The sequence below is a fragment of the Cloeon dipterum genome, chromosome X (genome assembly GCF_949628265.1).
Source record: "Cloeon dipterum chromosome X, ieCloDipt1.1, whole genome shotgun sequence".
Classification (NCBI taxonomy): Eukaryota; Metazoa; Arthropoda; class Insecta; order Ephemeroptera; family Baetidae; genus Cloeon; species Cloeon dipterum.
This window is the reverse complement of record NC_088790.1, coordinates 16,738,512-16,756,376: the sequence shown is the minus strand read 5'-3', so window position 1 is coordinate 16,756,376 and position 17,865 is coordinate 16,738,512. Positions and strand designations below refer to the sequence as shown.

General features: G+C 39.7%; 2 protein-coding genes across 10 annotated transcripts in view; one reads left to right on the top strand and one right to left on the bottom strand.

Moving 5' to 3' along the window:
- trol (terribly reduced optic lobes) overlaps positions 1 to 13,756 on the top strand; it is an 89,572-nt gene extending 75,816 nt beyond the window's left edge. For 6 of the 7 annotated variants that reach the window (XM_065493397.1, XM_065493399.1, XM_065493398.1 and 3 more), the window contains 23 exons: positions 20 to 171; positions 226 to 349; positions 565 to 862; positions 1,220 to 1,482; positions 1,541 to 1,721; positions 1,875 to 2,114; positions 2,258 to 2,542; positions 2,610 to 2,791; positions 3,258 to 3,518; positions 3,836 to 4,087; positions 4,554 to 4,682; positions 5,299 to 5,586; positions 6,292 to 6,512; positions 6,636 to 6,858; positions 7,018 to 7,350; positions 7,718 to 7,936; positions 8,192 to 8,357; positions 8,519 to 9,085; positions 9,534 to 9,670; positions 9,852 to 10,280; positions 10,942 to 11,089; positions 11,290 to 11,471; positions 12,787 to 13,756. In XM_065493397.1, coding sequence (XP_065349469.1) covers positions 20 to 171; positions 226 to 349; positions 565 to 862; positions 1,220 to 1,482; positions 1,541 to 1,721; positions 1,875 to 2,114; positions 2,258 to 2,542; positions 2,610 to 2,791; positions 3,258 to 3,518; positions 3,836 to 4,087; positions 4,554 to 4,682; positions 5,299 to 5,586; positions 6,292 to 6,512; positions 6,636 to 6,858; positions 7,018 to 7,350; positions 7,718 to 7,936; positions 8,192 to 8,357; positions 8,519 to 9,085; positions 9,534 to 9,670; positions 9,852 to 10,280; positions 10,942 to 11,089; positions 11,290 to 11,467 — 5,276 coding nt within the window. In that variant the 3' untranslated portion in view covers positions 11,468 to 11,471; positions 12,787 to 13,756. The remainder of the gene's footprint in view (positions 1 to 19; positions 172 to 225; positions 350 to 564; positions 863 to 1,219; positions 1,483 to 1,540; positions 1,722 to 1,874; positions 2,115 to 2,257; positions 2,543 to 2,609; positions 2,792 to 3,257; positions 3,519 to 3,835; positions 4,088 to 4,553; positions 4,683 to 5,298; positions 5,587 to 6,291; positions 6,513 to 6,635; positions 6,859 to 7,017; positions 7,351 to 7,717; positions 7,937 to 8,191; positions 8,358 to 8,518; positions 9,086 to 9,533; positions 9,671 to 9,851; positions 10,281 to 10,941; positions 11,090 to 11,289; positions 11,472 to 12,786) is intronic. The other variant, XM_065493396.1, reaches the window with a different exon arrangement.
- Positions 13,757 to 13,791: 35 nt separating this feature from the next.
- Positions 13,792 to 16,666, bottom strand: LOC135945605 (prostatic acid phosphatase-like). Of its 3 annotated transcripts, XR_010575446.1 has the most exons (8): positions 16,327 to 16,666; positions 16,170 to 16,268; positions 15,868 to 16,107; positions 15,286 to 15,595; positions 14,633 to 14,838; positions 14,018 to 14,573; positions 13,932 to 13,968; positions 13,792 to 13,878 (listed from the first exon to the last, which is right to left on the bottom strand). XR_010575446.1 is itself a non-coding variant. In XM_065493403.1 (6 exons), the coding sequence occupies exons 1-6, from the start codon at positions 16,543 to 16,545 to the stop codon at positions 14,400 to 14,402; spliced, it is 1,248 nt and encodes a 415-aa protein (XP_065349475.1). In that variant the 5' UTR covers positions 16,546 to 16,666; the 3' UTR covers positions 13,792 to 14,399. The 3 variants fall into 3 exon arrangements, 1 of the variants encoding a protein (XP_065349475.1); XR_010575445.1 differs by having other exon boundaries at positions 13,932 to 14,573; XM_065493403.1 differs by having other exon boundaries at positions 13,792 to 14,573.
- Positions 16,667 to 17,865: the final 1,199 nt, after the last annotated feature.

Sequence of the window (17,865 nt, the reverse complement as noted above, 5' to 3'; positions counted from 1 at the left end):
AACTCATTCCTTTTGTCAGGGTCTCCCTCAGTGCCGCCCCAAGCGTCGATCAACCCCCGGGTGCTGGAGGTGCCCGAAGGCCAGTTAGCAGAGCTTAGGTGCGCCGCATCAGGCTCACCGCCACCTTCCGTGAGGTGGACGATGACAAACTCTCGCCCTCTATCTTCCAATGTCAGTGCCTACGCAGGGATTTTTATCATGTAATATATATTCTTTGCATCACAGGCTGTTGTCGACGGAGAGATCCTGCGCATTCCTTCGGTCAGCAGGTCTGACGCAGGCGAATACGTTTGCACAGTCATCAACAGTGAGGGCACTGACACTGTCAGCGCTGTCATTTACGTGAGAGGTGAGTATTCTAATTATTAGTGAATTAAAGTTTTAGATTTTAAAGACCAAAGTCATGGCTAATATTTGACGACAGTGGAAAAAATTTAAAAAGCACTCATTTATTTTTTTTTATTAAAAGAGATGTCAAAAACAAAAGCTCGGAATTTTCATGCTCATGCTGAAATTATGTTTGAGGTGAAGAGGCGATTAATCATCTTGAAAATCGTGTTGCAGACCGCGTTGTTCAGCCGACGTCTCCTACTTTCTCGACCCTAGTTGTCGAGCCGCAGGAGCTGCAGAGTCAGCCGGGCGAGACGGTGCGCTTGTCCTGCTCGGGAGCTTCCTTGAGCTCCACCGTCAGGTGGTCCAGGATGGGCGGCGACCCTCTGCCTGCAGCGGCTGATGTGAATGGAGGTCAGCTAGTCATCTACAAAGTCAGCCCATCAGACAACGGAATTTACATCTGCTCAGCCACCGACACTTACGGCAGAGTACAACAAGCACAGGCCAGGGTTACAATCGTCAACTATGGGTAAAAATATATATCAATTTATTTATTTAGATTTCGTTTCTACGTATGTTGAGAATAAAAACTTCCAAGCCAAGCGATAGCTTATTTTCCAAATTAGCAAATTCGTTTAAAGGGAAAATGGGCATTTATTAGCTAGACCTTGTGATCATTAATATAATTCGAACAAAAGCTTATAATTTGATCTCGAAAAAAACTTTTATATAAAATATAAACTTCAAATTTTTAGCCTGTTGTTTTCCCCTCAGTTAAATTAAAAATAATTAATTAAGTTATGAGAAAAATGGTTTTGATTACAAATACAAATTTTGCCTCTTTCCAGTCGCTTTTATTAATGATTAAATTTTTCTGTGCATGTAGAAGCCCTCCAAGTGTACGGATTGAGCCAGAGAGGCAGACAATCGTGCAGGGAACGAGTGGTGAGTTGCGCTGCATCGCCTCAGGTGAACCGACTCCGACCGTGACCTGGAGCAAGATCAATGACGACATGAGCAGGTCCGTACAGGTCACTGGCAACATTTTGAGGATTCCAAGCGCTCTGTTCGTTGACCGCGGTGTCTATGCCTGCAAAGCTTCCAACTCTGGAGGCGAAGCCCAGTCATACGCCATTGTAGAGGTCGAAGGCAAGTTCAAAATTTATTTTAGCAGATTATTTTTTTCTAACTATTTTTTTCTTTTTAGTGCGAGAAGCACCGATTGTCGAGATTTATCCAAAGAGTGACCAGACTGTGCTTGAGGGAGGCAGCGCTTTGATTCAGTGCAGAGTTGCGGGTGGAATTCCAACTCCCACTCTCACCTGGAAGAGGGAGGACGGAAGGCCACTCTCATCCAAAATCCAACAACTCCAGAGCGGTGTACTCAGGTAAAAACTCTTAGGCTCACGGAAATAAGCATTTATTAACAAAACAAGTACTTTTGGGATGCAGTTAATTCATCTTTTATTTATTTCAAATAAATCTTGGATTCCATTTGAGTTAATTGCCAACTGTTGTAATGAAAAACTCAAATGTCTCAGCTTTAACGACATCAGCAAGAATGAGGCTGGAAGGTACCAGTGCGTGCTAGAGAACTCTGTTGGCACCGTCAGCGCCACGGTTACTCTGATTGTACAAACGTTGCCAGTGATCATGGGAATACCGTCTGGCCCAATGAACGTTCAGCTTGGACAATCCTTGAGGCTTGAGTGCCGTGCTGAGGGCGATCCGATACCCATGGTTGTCTGGAAGAAGCACCAGCTTGGTCCATCAAACTTCTAGTGAGCATGGTTATATATCAGCAATAACGAAAATAATTTTTAGAGGCTCATTGAATTCCACTTTATTCCACTGTACTGCTTCATTGCCTTTAAAATATAAAAGGACCTGCATTAAATACTAAAAGATCAATGTAAATTCGTAGCAAACTTGGCGAAGTCTCCCCTGAACGTCCCATAAGCGCCGTGTATGAAATCACGCGGGTGACCAAGGATGACGAGGGCTCGTACAGTTGCGTGGCAAGCAGCGCTGCTGGCATCATTGAAAAGAGGCTGCAGGTGGTCGTCAGTGGGGACCAGAACGTAACCCCGTACCCATGGTCCGTCTCAAGGAGGCCTGATATTGGAAATGTTGCTCGCATCCCCGAAAAGAAAATGGAAGTTAGCGTAGGTGGAAGAGCCGAACTCAGGTGTTTCGTCACAAACAACAGGTGAAATATTGATTTGGACTCGAATAAAAACTTTTTTATTGTTTTTAAAATGTAATATTTTTCGTAGAGAACAAATCTTCCTGAACTGGATTCGTTCGGACAACCGACCACTGCCCAGAGGTCACTTTCAACGTGACGGAATCCTCTCACTCGTTAATGTGGAAAAGAGCGATGCTGGCGAATACGCTTGCACTGGCACTCGTGATGGTAACGAGGTCTTCAGGAGCTATGCAAACCTTGAAGTTCTTGGTGAGTCCATATAGATATTCTCATTTATAACCTAAAACTCTCGAGCAATGAATTAAATTTGTCTAATTTTCTGCTGCCAAAGTACCATGCAACAAGAAGGGAGGTAATGTTGAATGTACTTGATGTTTAGTTGAACTTTATTTGAAAATTTTAATTTTCGGATTAACAGCCAGCATAAATCATTTTGCGTATTGATTATAACAGCGTGAAAAGATTGAAATTATCTGCTGTCTCAATCACAAAAATTTCATGAAATTTTAGCTGGAAGCTGAAAATTTAAATATAATGATGGCCGGGGAAAAACCGATGCTCAAGGAAATAAAATTGAAAATTTTGAATTTAATTTTTTTAAATCAGAAATAAATTTTTGAGTTTTAAAATAACAACGTGTCTCACAATATCTCCTGTCTACTGTATATAAAAAAATCTGCCAAATATGCAGAGATTGATAAAATGTTAATTTCAGACCCGCTTGGCGTGAAATTGAACCCATCAAGACAAACAGTGCGGCCCGGCGACAACGCGCTCATCACCTGCGAAGCAACTGGAGTAGCGCCCATCACACTTTCGTGGGAGCGCGTTGGCAGCGTCATGCCCAGGTCGGTTGAGACCTACAATGGCCGCCTCCAGTTCCGCGGCATCGAGGTCACCGACGCAGGACGCTACATCTGCAGAGCGACCAACCGCATTGGTTCGGCTGAAGCTGCCGCTGAAGTCATTGTTGAAGGTGCGTTTTATAATATTTTGCAAGATCCAGTCCAATTTAAATTGAACCTTCTTCAATTCATTGAATTATTTTTATTTGAAAAATTGTCATTTGAGTGTATAGCATTAGTTTTCCTTTTTACTTTCATTCAAGCCCCAATTTGAAAAGTCTCCAGTCTGTCTTTGTTTGAAAGACCTTTTTTGATTAATGTTTGTATTTGTAAGACTAGTTTCATAGTATTTAAATTGCTCTCCAAGATTTAATTTTGCACAGATCTCGCATTTTTCGTTTAATTTTATTCGTACACGTTTGGGCCTTATTTTGCATGACGCGTGTAGACTCGGTGCCACCACCATTTGTGCGTGCCGCCTCCAGGCAAGTCACCACTCCCGTGGGCTCCAACATCGTGCTCAACTGCGAGTCGCAGGAGCGCGTAGAGTGGACGAGGCTGCGATTAGCACTGCCGCCCACAGTTGAGGTGCGAGGAAATGAGATTAGCTTGCAGAATGTGCAGCTCGAGGACGCCGGACGCTACTCGTGTTCGGTCAGAAACGGCCAGGCCCAGGATTTCGTTGACCTTATCGTTACGCGTAAGTTTCATTAAGCGAGTGACTTTAAATGCTTACTCCTTTTTATTTAATATTCTTAAATTTTTTTGCAATTATTTTTATTTTCGCATTTTTTGTTACCTTTATTTTAGACTTACTATTGAGGTAAAATATTTTTTCTGCCTTCAATAAAAGTTATAAGTTGTATATTTGTTTTTGATAATAATTAATCAACACAATTAGAACTTTAAAACTCTCCACTAAAAGATTATGGCATTGTTAAATTATATTTATCCAGTATACTACAAAAATAAATTTTGCATGGTTTCCAGCGGCAGAATTTTTTTACGTGAAACTTACTTTATTATTAAAAAGTGCATAATTATTTAAAAATTGCACTGCTTGGAATCATAATTTGCACATTTGTGGTGAAAAGCGGTTGATTTTGAAATTATTAACCAACCGAAGTTTTGAGTTTAACCCACTGCATGCTTGTTTTAAACACCAGCGCATGGTCGGTGCCATTATAATCAGTACCAATGCAAGAATGGCGAGTGCATCAGCAACAGACTAAGGTGTAACAACAGGGTTGACTGCGGGGACAAGTCCGACGAGATTTATTGCCGATCAAGAAGGGGTTTGTCCACCATAGAATGTTATATCTGTGTTTTGTCCACCGTCTCAACTTCTTCCGTCAAGCGTGTGACTTTTTTAATTCCTCCTTATCCCACAAGGAATATAAGAACAGTTCTTTAAGGATTTTAACATGCATCAAGCTTAACATTTTTTGAAAAGCTGCTATAAATTGCTATTGTCAATTCATTCAATTAAATAGCATTTAGTGAAACATGGTAATGCGACTAACACAAAATTCTAAGTAGAGAAACGATGACATGTCTAATAGAAAACTTATATCCTGAGTCACCGAGGTTAAATCACTTTTTATTTTTGTTTTTAAATGAATTTCAAGTGTATAAAAACACAACTATAAACTTTGAACTGTGGGATCAAAAGAACTTCCTTTTCACCCGCTCCTGTCCTGAGGTTAAGTCGTAGCATAGGAAATCTAATTTTGCATGCTTTTGTGCGTTTCGCGGAATTCAGGCTGCTTTTGGGGTCATTGAATTTGCGTGTAAGTTTTCAACCATATTGCGAAATTACTCAACTGTGCTTGCATCTCTGAATACTTCCAGCTTTGTGTCTTCATTTAAAAAAGCTTATTTTCTGGAAGTTATTGTTCTTATCTCTTTCAGCGACAAGGGTGGTTCGGCCACTAAGACCAAGCACTGAGGAAATCACGATCGACTCTAGCCAGGAGAGGATCAACCTCGGCGACACGATCGACCTGCAGTGCAAGTCGACGGCGCCCGGCTCCGCAATTTCCTGGTCAAAGGTGGACGACGACCTGGCCAACAACATTCAGGTCCAGGGCGGCTTCCTTCGCATCAACAACGTGCGCAGCACTAATGGTGGGCTCTACCGCTGCACGGTCCTGACGCCAAATGGCAAACTGACCCGCGACTACTCGCTCGCCTTGACCGGTAATTTTCTCTTTTGTCACTTATGCTCTTTTACTAAAGTGATCAAATAATCTCTTGTTCTGCTTTCTCTGGTACTTTATTTGTGGTAAGTGTGATCCTGCATCTAAAAGAGGTCATTTGGAAATTAGAGGCATTACTAGGAAAATTTAAAGATTAACCAGCGTGTGTATTTCTTTTTTTTCTTAAAATATTATTTCCAATAATGGATTTTTCATATTTTTTGTGATGCATAAATATTCAAATTAATTATTTTTATAATAAAAAATAGAGTGGAAAATTTAATTCAAATGAAATAATCAAAGGGACAAGAAAATGAGCTTATAAATAAAAAAATAACCAAGTCTTACAATGGAAACATGGTAAAAATATTGCAAGGTATTATTAGATTTTTTCTAATTTGACCCAATTATCTCCCTTAAATTTTCCGCGTTTATTTTAAATCGTTAGTTTTACTCTGTAAGCTACCATGAGTGATTTTAATTTATGTTCAGTGTTTTATTTTTAATGAGCGTCAAACCTCTGGTTAATACAATATTTTTTAATAATTTGAACTGAAAATGCTGAAAAAGTTTCTCGAATATAAATAAAAAATGACAAATTTTTGTCTTGAACTATTTCATAAACTATTAAAATATTTTATATTTAAAAGTAGCAAAGTGAATAAAATTAAAATAGCTGCTAAATTTTTGTCAATTCATCCTGTAGGTGGCATTGAACGCGTTCCCTACATTCCTCCATCGCGAACGTTTGTTGATATCGACTACCCTGACGGCGCATCAACACCTGCCCCGACGCCATCAGTGCTGACCAAGACGGCGGCCTACGGCACGTCGGTCGAGCTTGAGTGCAGGAGCAACCTGGAAAATGCCAGGCTCACGTGGACCAGGCAGAACGCGGCGCTGCCCGAGAAGGCAACGGACAGCAGGGTAAGGGCGCTTCGAATTTTCCTTTACAAGAAACGAAATATTTGGACTTGATTGCAGTATTTTCTCTCTGGAACACTCCATTCGTAAAAAATCCAACTTATATTTTCTGGTACGATTTCTCAGGGCGTGCTGATAATTCCCGACCTGGAATCGAGTGACGCCGGCACCTATCTGTGCTCGGCCGAGAACGCTCAGGGCAGGCAGGTGGTGCCGACGGTGCTGTTGGTAACTGGTCTGGTTCCCTACTTCGGCCAGAGCCCCAACTCGTACCTTGCCCTACCGACCCTGCAGAATGCCTACTCAAGCTTCGCCATCGAAATCTCCTTCAAGCCCGAGAGCCCGAATGGTGAGTTTTTGAAAACTATGCTTTCCGCTAGGCAGATATGATGCGCGGGTTGCGTTTTCAACATTCATAGCTAGGTGTATAACAATGACTTTTAATTAGTTTATAATAATATAACTCCCGTTCTTCCCGTTAAAATAAACAAAATTTTCTCCCTCTCAGGTATCATCCTGTACAATGGACAGCAACTGGGAGGCTCAGGTGACTTCTTCTCGTTCGGCCTTAGCAACGGAGTGCCCGAGTTCCGATTCTTCACTGGGCAGTCACCAGTGATCGTGCAAGGCAAACAGCAGCTCAAGATGGGCGCGTGGCATACGGTCAAAATTAGCCGGATCAACAAGGACGGCACAATGATTGTGAACGGAAACGAAACATACGCCGGCATCGACACGGGCAGGTTCCAAGGTCTTGACCTGCAGGACTCTCTCTACCTAGGAGGAGTGCCTGATTACAATAACATCCAGAGGTCAAATGGCTTCAGCAAAGGATTTGTTGGTAATTTAACTAACTAAATTATTTCAATGAATCATAAAAACTGTTTATGGACAAAATGTCCCTTGTTGTTGGATTGAAATGCCGGACATTTTCCTTGAAGCTTAACACCCAATCAGTTTTGGCTTGTACCTCAAGCCCTATTTTATGAACAGATTTTTTAACACAACATTGTGCATAAAATTCAGTTGATCGTTCAAATATCAAAAAGTTTCCTTTTTGCACCCCTCACAAAATTTCTGCAGTTTAGTGCTTTAAATGGTCTATAAATTTCAGTTTAATTTAACTGTAATCTTTTAATTTTGGTTTAACATGTATTCCGTTTTTACTACTTGTTTAAAACAATCTTACATTATTTAAAAATTTCCAGGCTGCATTGGCAAACTGGTGCTCGGCTCAAAGCAAGTGGACCTGATGAAGGAGGCTCTGGTAAAGGAAGGCGTGACCTTGTGCGAGACTTGCGCGGAAAGCAAGTGCGAAAACAATGGCGTCTGCCAGGAGGCATACACTGATAAGGGCTACAAATGCATCTGCCAATCTGGCTACTCAGGCATTAACTGCGAGTACCAGGGAGAGGTCTGCTACCCAGGTACGGAGATTTAAACAAAGGAGCCTAGCAGATATTTTTAACAATGAATTATGGACATTTATTTTCGCTCTATTTTAACTATACAGGTGAAAAAGTACCGGAAATTACAAGCCTATATTGCATTAAAACAAAAGAGTAAAATATTCTAATACTACGGTAATTTAAATCTAGAGTGATCTAGAGTGATATCTAATTTTTTTGTATTAGGTTCTCCAAAAATTAAAAACTTTGCTAAACACTTTTTGTCTTCTCCAGGAGCCTGCAACACAGGCCGGTGTGAGGATATGGGAGGCAGGATCAAGTGCCACTGTACACTGGGTTTCGAAGGAGCCAAATGCGACAAGCAGCTCAAGGTCACGGTTCCGCAATTCAGTGAACACTCTTGGCTCTCGTACCCCAAGCTTAGACCCTTCTACACAAGGTAAGATCCATCAATAAATACTTTTAGCAAGTAAATTTTTAATTTAATTTAATTCAAAAGTCTTGTAATTGGGGTATCTTGGGGCGCTTTTGAAACTATGAAATAGCGACTTTGTCCTTTTGAGTCTTTTATTATTTATTTTGGTATGCCTTCTTTCTCAGACCGCTAGCGATCGACATCAAAATCAAGCCAAAGAGCCTGAAGGACAGCTTACTGGTGTACTCTGCGCAGAGCGCGGGGGGCACCGGCGACTTCCTCGCAGTCGTGATCAAGAATGAACGAGCGGAGCTGCGCTTCAACATGGGCTCTGGCGTGGCCGTGATCAGCAGCAACGCGACACTGCAGCCCAACAAGTGGCACCGAGTGAGCATAGTACGCGGCCCAGGTCCCACCGGCTCAATCTCGGTGGATGGAGAGGTGCCACATGTCGGCAAATCGCCCGGCACCAAGAAGGGCCTCAACCTTAACACGCCCGTCTACCTGGGTGGCTGGGACAAATCACAGATCACCCTGAGCTCAGAGGTCGAGGTGTCTGAAGGCTTTGACGGCTGCATCTCTGAGATCAAGGTGACCGCCACGACGCTCGACATCATCACGTCAGCCATTGGTTCGTCCAACGTGGCACAGTGCGTCTCTGACTCGCCGTGCGACAGCTCACCCTGCCTCCAGGGTGCCTCCTGCCAGAATTTCGTCAATGACTACGTCTGCTACTGCCCTGATGGATTCAGGTTAGAAATTTACATTATAATAAAAAAGCAAGGTGCGAACAAGATTAAAAAATGTTATCATTATTAGCAAATTAAATTTTAAAAAATGTTGACAGTGTATAATTTACATTTGATGGTGTGGGCAAAGTGATGAAAATACATTGAGCTAAGAAAAAGACAACTGAGGCAAAATATATTATTTACACTTAATCGAAGGCTAATTTTAATAGCCTTTTAGATTATATTAGTACTGTTTGAAACGCTTGATATTAAATAATTTGCGATTTAAAATGTTCCCCCTCTTCATTGAAAGCTCAAAAATTGTTTGTCGATAAAACTGAGTCAAATTCTAGAAATCTAAAAATTAATATTAAAAAATTGGGAAAATTAGTTAATTCTTGTGGGCTCACTGGAAATTAACGAAACTAACAAACTAAGATCTAAATTTTCAATTATTCAAAATTCACAGCGGAAAGAACTGCGACAAGGAGGAAAGTCTTTGTGATACTCAAGCCAACTGCCAGAACGGTGGAGAATGCGTTGGATCCGCGACTGCTTACATGTGCAACTGTCCTAAAGGCTTTTCAGGAATCCACTGTGAAACTCGTAAGTTTGTATTCATTGGAATTTTTAATTTTTTCGAACATAATTCCAATTTTAAAATACTATAAAATTTTAAATATTGCACAAGACATGGGAAAAAATAAATGTTACGAAAAATCTAATTTGGTTCTGTCTGTGCGAAGATCTGCTTTATTATATTTTAATATTAATTTTTCCTTTCCAGGTGAGGAATTTGGCGTGGACGTTGGCTTCAAGGGTAACGGCTACGTGATGCTGTCCAAGAACTTGCTGCCACACGCGGCGTCTGGCGTCACGGAGGAGATCGAGATTGAGTTCACGTCGCGCAGCCCTAACGGCCTGATCTTGTGGCACGGGCAGCCGGCTAACATACCCGGTCGCAACCTGCGAGGCAAGCTGGAGGACTACCTCTCACTTGCCGTGGTTGACGGTTACCTCGAGTTCGGCTGGGAACTTGGTTCAGGCTCGGCCAAGCTGGTGTCACGTCACCGCGTCGACGACGACCAGCGCCACCAGGTTCGACTGTGGCGCACGGCCAAGAACGGCTCCATGGTGGTCGACAGCGATGAGGCCGTCATCGGCCAGAGCGGCGGAAACCTCGGTTTGCTCAACACCAATGGAAACATCTTCGTTGGTACGTAAATTAAAATTTATGCTAAAACAGTTTTTTTTCGGAGCCATAGAAAAATGGACATAATATTCTTGATTGTCACTTTTTAATTTAATTTGAGGACTTGATATGTTGTTCACAGCATCTAATCCTTATTTTGAAATGCTTGCCTTTCAAATAATTTGATATAAATCAATTTATTAATTAAATTGGAAACAACTTTTCAAATATAAGATTAAAAAGGTCGAGAAGGTAAAATTAGGCAATTTTTATGTATTTTCAATGTTGGCTGTTCATTTCTTTGAATGATTTTCATTCCAAATCTGTCCCATAAAAATAACGGCAATTATTTGATCAATATAATAATGGTCAAATTGTCAAACCACAAAAACAAATTACTTAACATTTACCCTCCGATCAAAAATAAGGATTTTCAAGTGGTGTGTCGTTCAAAAGAGTTATTTTGCTCTTTTTAGTCTAAATTATTAAATATATTCTCAAATAATTTTTATTTATTCTCCATTAAAATACACACATCATTAGTTAAAAACAGCGTCAAAAATATGTAAGTTAAAACAGCATTACGAAAATAAATCTGTCACAGAATTATATTTTAAAAATAATTAAAATCATTTGTTTTAAATTTTATACTGTTTTTAACGGCAATAATTTTGTGCGGTTGCAGGTGGTCTGCCGAAGCTGCAGTACATGACTGACGGCAGACACAGCGAGGGCTTCACAGGATGCATTCATTCAGTGCGCCTCAACGACTCGGGGGTTTTGAATCTCTACGAAAGGGCCATCCTGTCGGTCAATGCTCACAAGTGCTCCAGGTAAAATTGGACTACTTTCTGTCCGAATTCTCACGCGTTACCAACGGATCAAAATTTGCATGCTATTTTGATTTTCCACATTTGATCGAATTAATCTTCTTGATTTTTCTGTAACAAATTAAGAGACATTTTTGAGGTGATTTTTTACACACTGACTAATAAATGCATGCGTGACTCAAATTTCCTCCTGCGATGATAAGGGGTATGTGGGTGTCGTCGTCCTTGGTGCTGAGCGACGAGACGCCCAAGAGGACTAGGACTGTCCAGCTGGGTGCCCTGCCAGGCGCCACTCCATCAGGGTCCGCGCGACCGAGTTTGATGCCGCTGTTGTTCATCTGTCACGTGGTCACTTTCGTCATTTACAACAGCGTTATTTAGCTTGGTAAAGGAATGCTGTTGATTTCTCTGATGTGATGGAAAGAGCAGTCCGTGTACCTTTTTCGTTTTGTCCTCTCGTGCCGCCGTGTCCACCCTTCCTCTTTTTCGTGGTTGGTTTCATCGCCGTGTGTGGTTTTGTCACTCTACACTAACAATTTTCTTGTGTCTTTTGTCAATTTTAATATTTTTCCTGTATAGCTCCTGTGTGTCCTATTATTTTTTCTTTTCAGCTTCGATTTGGTAAAATATGCACTAAACAGCAATTATTCAAATCACGACCACTAAAAATATATATTTTAGCTGCAAAAGGTCACAAAAAGTGTAAAAAAATGCTAATTTAGGGATGGGAGAAAATTACTTTTACCTTGAAACTAAACGGGTACATTCACGATTTTTTCTTTTTATTGGAAAGAAACGTTTTTTGTTTAAAATCTAAAGTGATTATCATTTTCTTCGTACCTTGTATGTTGAAATTTCAAATTATTAACCAAATTTGAATTCATCTCATGCAAACTGCGTCAGAAAATTACTTAAGGCTCTAAAATTTAGACGGTTGGGTATTTTTTCTGAGCTTCTAAATTGTTGCAGGACCATGAAATTAGCAAAAACAATTTAAATCTACTAAAACTATATATTCCACTGAAAATCGTATTAAAGAAGTCAAAAACAGTACATAATCGGCTATAAATCCAAGGATAAATGCATGTTTTTGAACTTTATTATCACGCATTAATTTTTGGTGGAATATTTTGGAGTGAAAATAAATATCTCTGTTTGTTTCAAAATAATTTTTTACGTTCGTGTATTTGACACTATGCTTTTTTTCACGAAAAAGACAAATATCTTTAAAAGAGAAGAAGAGCAATAGAAATTTCTTCTCAAATAATTTTTTGACAGTAAAAACGGCATAGAAGATGTCTAAAAAAACCGTATAGTTCTGGGCTCCAGAAAAAAATTAAAACCGTCCAAAATATGAATTTTTTTGAGGAAAAAAACCATCCAAAATTCACAGCCGTATAGTGATTTTAATGTCAATAACCAGGCACTGAGAATTTCACTCTTTTTTTCAGATGATCTTTATTTATTTTCCAGCATCCTACGTTTTTTTTGTTTTTTATAAAATACTCTTTTGGATTTTTCCCCCAAAAATATACTTTTTTGCCTTTGAAACGTTTCATTTTGATATTCCTTAGAACAAAATAAATTTCGCTGCTTTTGTGCACATTTTTACGATTTCATTTTTTGTGTTTTTCTTTGTGTTAATTTATTATAATGATTTTGATGTTAAGTTATCTAATGGTTGTGATCGTTCCTTTCAGTGACTCCTCAAAACCAGTTAAGAACAACATCGACGATGTGGATGATGGCGAAGATCTGTCGCTGCAGCTCAACAGAGCCTTCTAGGTTGACTTTGGCTCGACCAAGCACACAAAAACTTTGACAATTATGTGTTCATTTAGAGAAAAGGCCTTGGGCCGAATTTTACTTTAATTTTCAACTGCGCCGCTCTACTGAAATGCTTGCAAATCTGGCGTCAGTGGCTTTTAATTTTAATTCCTACGCATTTTTCCTTTTAGATCATATTACGTACGAGCTAGTATTTTTAACTTTGAGCGCTTCCTTCCTTTTTTACCCTTTGATTACAATCTGGACCAAAATTGCTATTTTTTGTACTCTTCTGCCGCCCAGGATGATTTCTGTATTTTGCTAGTCTTTCTGCTTTGCACACTATGACCCCATCCAGTTAATTTATTGTGGCGTTTATTTGTGTTCTATCTGTGAATAAAGTTTCATTAGTTGCCAAATTATTACCTTTAGGAGGGGTCTTTTGAATCAAAATAATCGGTAAACGAAAATTTAAAATATATAAGGCGCCACTAGTTGAGGAGAATGAAGATCGGTGCCTACGGAGACAATAAAAATTCACTTTGAGCTAATATTTGTACAATGTTGTAATTCGAAATCGGCAGTGATTTATTGTTCAAAGTCTCTAGTTTGTTGTGTTGATATATACAAATGTAGTGTCATCAACTCTGTGCCTTTTCTGTTAAACGATAATAGGTTTCCGTTTTGAACTCGAAATCTATCTAAAAATTATAATTTAATTTCCTTCACTCATAAACATTTTGAATTATTTATGAATGAACGCACTTTTCGAGCAAAAAAATCTATTAACCGTCTAAAACTATATATGTTGAGAATTTTTCAGAACATTGTAATAAGTGGTGCTAAAATAATGAAATATATCAATGTAATGCGTGCCATAAATCAAGATTCTTTTCAAAGAAAGCCAGGCGTTTTATTAAAAATAAAAACACAAAAAATTTCAATTTGCCAAATTTATTAATTAGTTGACAGCAAGAGCTAATGACGAATTCCCATTTCTCTCTCCAACTTCAGCTTCTTACTTCCTGAATTTTAAATAATTACATAGGTATACCCATTTTTTGTCTTTCTTACAAACCTTCCAAGAGTCGATCATAAAATGCAAACCCTGCAGCCTGCATTTAAAAGCTTTAGAAAATTTAAATTTTAAAAATGTTCTCAGACCGAAAACATGAGGCAGAGAAACACCGTGATCACCAACACCACTTTCACAGGCTTCATTTTACAATTTAAATTGTAAAAATCGCAGCGTTAATGCAGGCTACAACTGACGATTCACCACTACTTCCTGTTTCACCGTTTTCTGACGTCAAAACAACTCAACTGGGAAGGCCAATTTCATTTGAACGCTAGTTTTAACTATGCCATTTACTTTTCCTGCAGTCTTATCAAAGTTTCACAGAGGAAAATGCATTTTAAAAATATTTATCTACTTTGTAACACAACTTTACAAAAATACAATATATCATGATTTAGAGAACATTAGTAAAGCATAAGGCACCAATACAGGTTCTGAGAGGAACGTGCTAGAAAAATGACAAAAGCTTTAAGAGCAAGCATCACTATCGGTTGGTCCAGTCGTGCAGTCCTGGATCCAGGTGAGAGGCGTCACGTCCTGCGTGGCTTCTAGGAATGCATCCAAGGTACAGTCGAGGTCACAGCCAGGCAGCTGCAGCTGTTCAAAGGTCGACTCCTCGGCGAATCCATTATTGTACCACAGCTGAAAGTTTCACCTTTTCGTAAGAAACCATTCGGGGGCAAATAAAAAGAGAGTCTTACTTGAACAATGTGCTTCTGGTCAATTACGTGGAGCTCCAGAATGAGGGTAGCGGCAAAGTCCGGTTTCCAGCGTGTCTCCACGAAGCCCAAGGTGCGTAGCAGGTTGATCAGGGTTAGGTCGTGGCCAGAAAACAAGTGCATTTTTAATCGGCTTGAAGCAGCTCGTTTTTGCTTCAATCTGTCCCTCAATTCAGCTAAGAGAGGACCTGTGACAGATATAAAACAGGGTTCATCGAATGCCTCAAAAGCGGATTAATTATTATTCCCAAAAAGCTAGAGATTTCTAGAAAATTTACAATTAAATTGTAATTACTGTAAAATCAGCCCTAATTTTATATTAATTTATTTCTACACTAATATGCATAATTTCATGGACATTTTGATCCAGTATTTGAATTGAAAAAACATAAATTCAAATTTATGCATTTACACTCAGCTTATTTATTTACCTTTAAGAGACCAAATTCATGAATTTTTTTACAAATTAAAAGGGTTTTACTACTGCAGAAACATGTTCCAATAATTCAATTTAATTCATTTTCTAATTTTCCACAATGGCAAAAATTTGAAAGTAAAAATTTAAAAAAACACCTAATTGCTGAGGGACTATGCATTCATTTTTAAAAATTTCCAATCTACTTGTCAAAATGTACCTCCTCGAATTTTCCGCATGAATTTGGTGTGCGTAAAGGCAGCAAGCGAATCAATGGCGAGTTGTTTCATGCGCTCGAGGACCTCATCAGTGGCCCATTCAGGGAGTTTCAGGCCCAGTTCTTTCTGCAGGGCGACAGTGTTGTAAAGAGACTCAGCCTGTGCGTAATTCTCAACAGGCTGGCCGCTCTTCAAGGTCAGCATTTCTAGCAGTTCGCGGTTGTCCGTGTTGATCTTGACTGAGTAAGAACTGTTGTAAACGCACTCTAGTGCTTCCGTATACTTCGGACATGGAGCCTTGGCACTCACAGCCTGCGAAAATAAAATAATAAATCAGTAACTTCTGTGTGCGAAACGTATATGCAATCGATAAAAAAGACTTGGAGGTAATGAAGACAGTTTATCGGAAAAATTAGCAGATATTTAGTCCTTAAATAACTTTTTAAGCGGTCCATACCATAATGATTTAAATTAAATTCTTACTTTGCATGTACAATAATTCATTATTTACAAAGAGGAAAAACAACTTTCCTAAAATCCCATATTTCATGAATAAAAAACGCAAAGATAAATACGTATTTTACCTTGTCCTGATCTCTAGGTACTGTGTGAACTGGAATCGGCTGCCAATCAAGGCTAGGGTGGATTTTCTCGAATGGCAAAGGCGGATACAGTGCGGTCAAGAGAGTGTTGGCGCTCATAATGCAGCGGTTCGCGTCACTGCTGATGACGTAAATGTCCTCAAACTGGTACAGTGGTGGAATAAGGGACTGGTATCTCTTTCGAAGATACTTTCCTAGCAGGTACATGCGTTTCATTCCTTTCTGTTATTGTGACAAGAATTTTAGGATTTTTTCTAGAAATAAAATAAAGGGGAACATTTTACCAGCGTGAGCGCCCCAAATCCACCAAAATACTCAGATCCATTTTTGTAAGGGTCAGTCTCGTATCCATTAGTTGGGTTTCGGTCTCCATGCCGAAAAATCTGCAAATAAAATGTGTCTAAATCATGGAATAAAATTTTTTAAATTCAAAACCCTCACCACCGAGGCAAATACGACCGTGGAATTCCCCGAAGTGCGGTTTGCCGCTCTGATCTGCTCATTGACGCTTTCCTGCAGGACCACTCTGGCCTCCTCTTGGTCGTGGTCGTGGCTCCAGGATGACGAGAAAAGGGTGAGAGTCAGCACCACCACAATCACGACGGCAAGGAAGGAGAGTTTCACGCGATTCTTGCGCATGAAATCCACCGGTGGCGGCATTCCTGAGCGTTTCAAGATTTATTTCGGCTGGCCGAGCCGATCAGAGCACACCTGCGACCTGTGCGTAGGTTGGAAACCCACGACCACACAGCTCACAGCTCTTCAGCAAAGCATTATTTAAACTTACAATGAAAACACACCTTATTCGGCCAATCGCACTGCGTAAACATCGAACAGGTGGGCGGTGGTCAGGGTTTGGGGTGTGCGGAAAGAAGTTGGAGATTTCACAGTGTATCTTCCGGTATCTTCTTTTTAGTTGAGGATTTCTAAGATGATAAAAGATATTCTCGTTGGAATTTTCTCAGATGAACTTTCAAAATGTACGAGTACTTCCCGTGTTTCGAAAATTTTAGATATTATTAGAATAATTTCGCAGATTTCTGAAAGCAATTACATTCACTCTTCCTTCACAAGCAAAGAGCGCCAGAAGTCTTGCGGGAAGTGTACTAAAAGATTTTCCAGATTTTCGACTATTTTCAAAGTCGTATTATTCATCATAAGTTTTCTTTACTCCCTGAATCCTCGAAATGAACCATCTAATGTTCAAATAAATGATGAAATTTCATTATATCTGCACAGAAACTGATTTTTGCCACCTTTTGAAGAACTAGGGCTGCAAATTCATGTTTTTATAACCTGGTTTTAGTTTCAAAGTAATCTTTATTATGGTTCTGCAGGGCTATTTTGCCCCATACATTGCCATATCCAGACAAAATAATATCAGTTTGAACATAATTGTATAAAAGAGAGGTGATTCAATATTTCTTGAGGTACTGTTCTTTTAAAAATTCCTTGAATGCACTTTGGTTTCCGTTGAGACACAAATTCGGCGGAAGATTGTTCCAGAGGCGGTAGCTCTGCACTTGAAAACAGTTTTCGGGCACTTCAACACTTACAAATGGGGCCAGTAGTTTCATTTGATGCGCTCTTGTCCTGCCAAAAAGATTTACATCGTACATTTTGGTTGCTAAATGGCACAGATAAGGCGGACAATTTTTGTACAGAATTTTGTGTGTCTGCACTAACAAGTGCAGATTTCTCCTATCGACTAACATTTAAAATTTGGTTTTAGGGATTTTCTCCGGGTTTGTTTTTTGTTTTTGAACGTTCAACACAAGAAGAGGTATAGAGTTCTCCGGGTTTTTATTTCAATTTTCAACCTAGGCTTATGGGAGTGATGGGGGAAATGCCTGGGTTTTAACTGGGACTATCTGGCACCCCTAAATGAAGGGGAGAGAAATGAAAGGACTTTTGTGATTCTCGACAACATAGTCGGCATAATTGTTCCTGGATTAAAATGCCAGCGTGAGAGACACATCT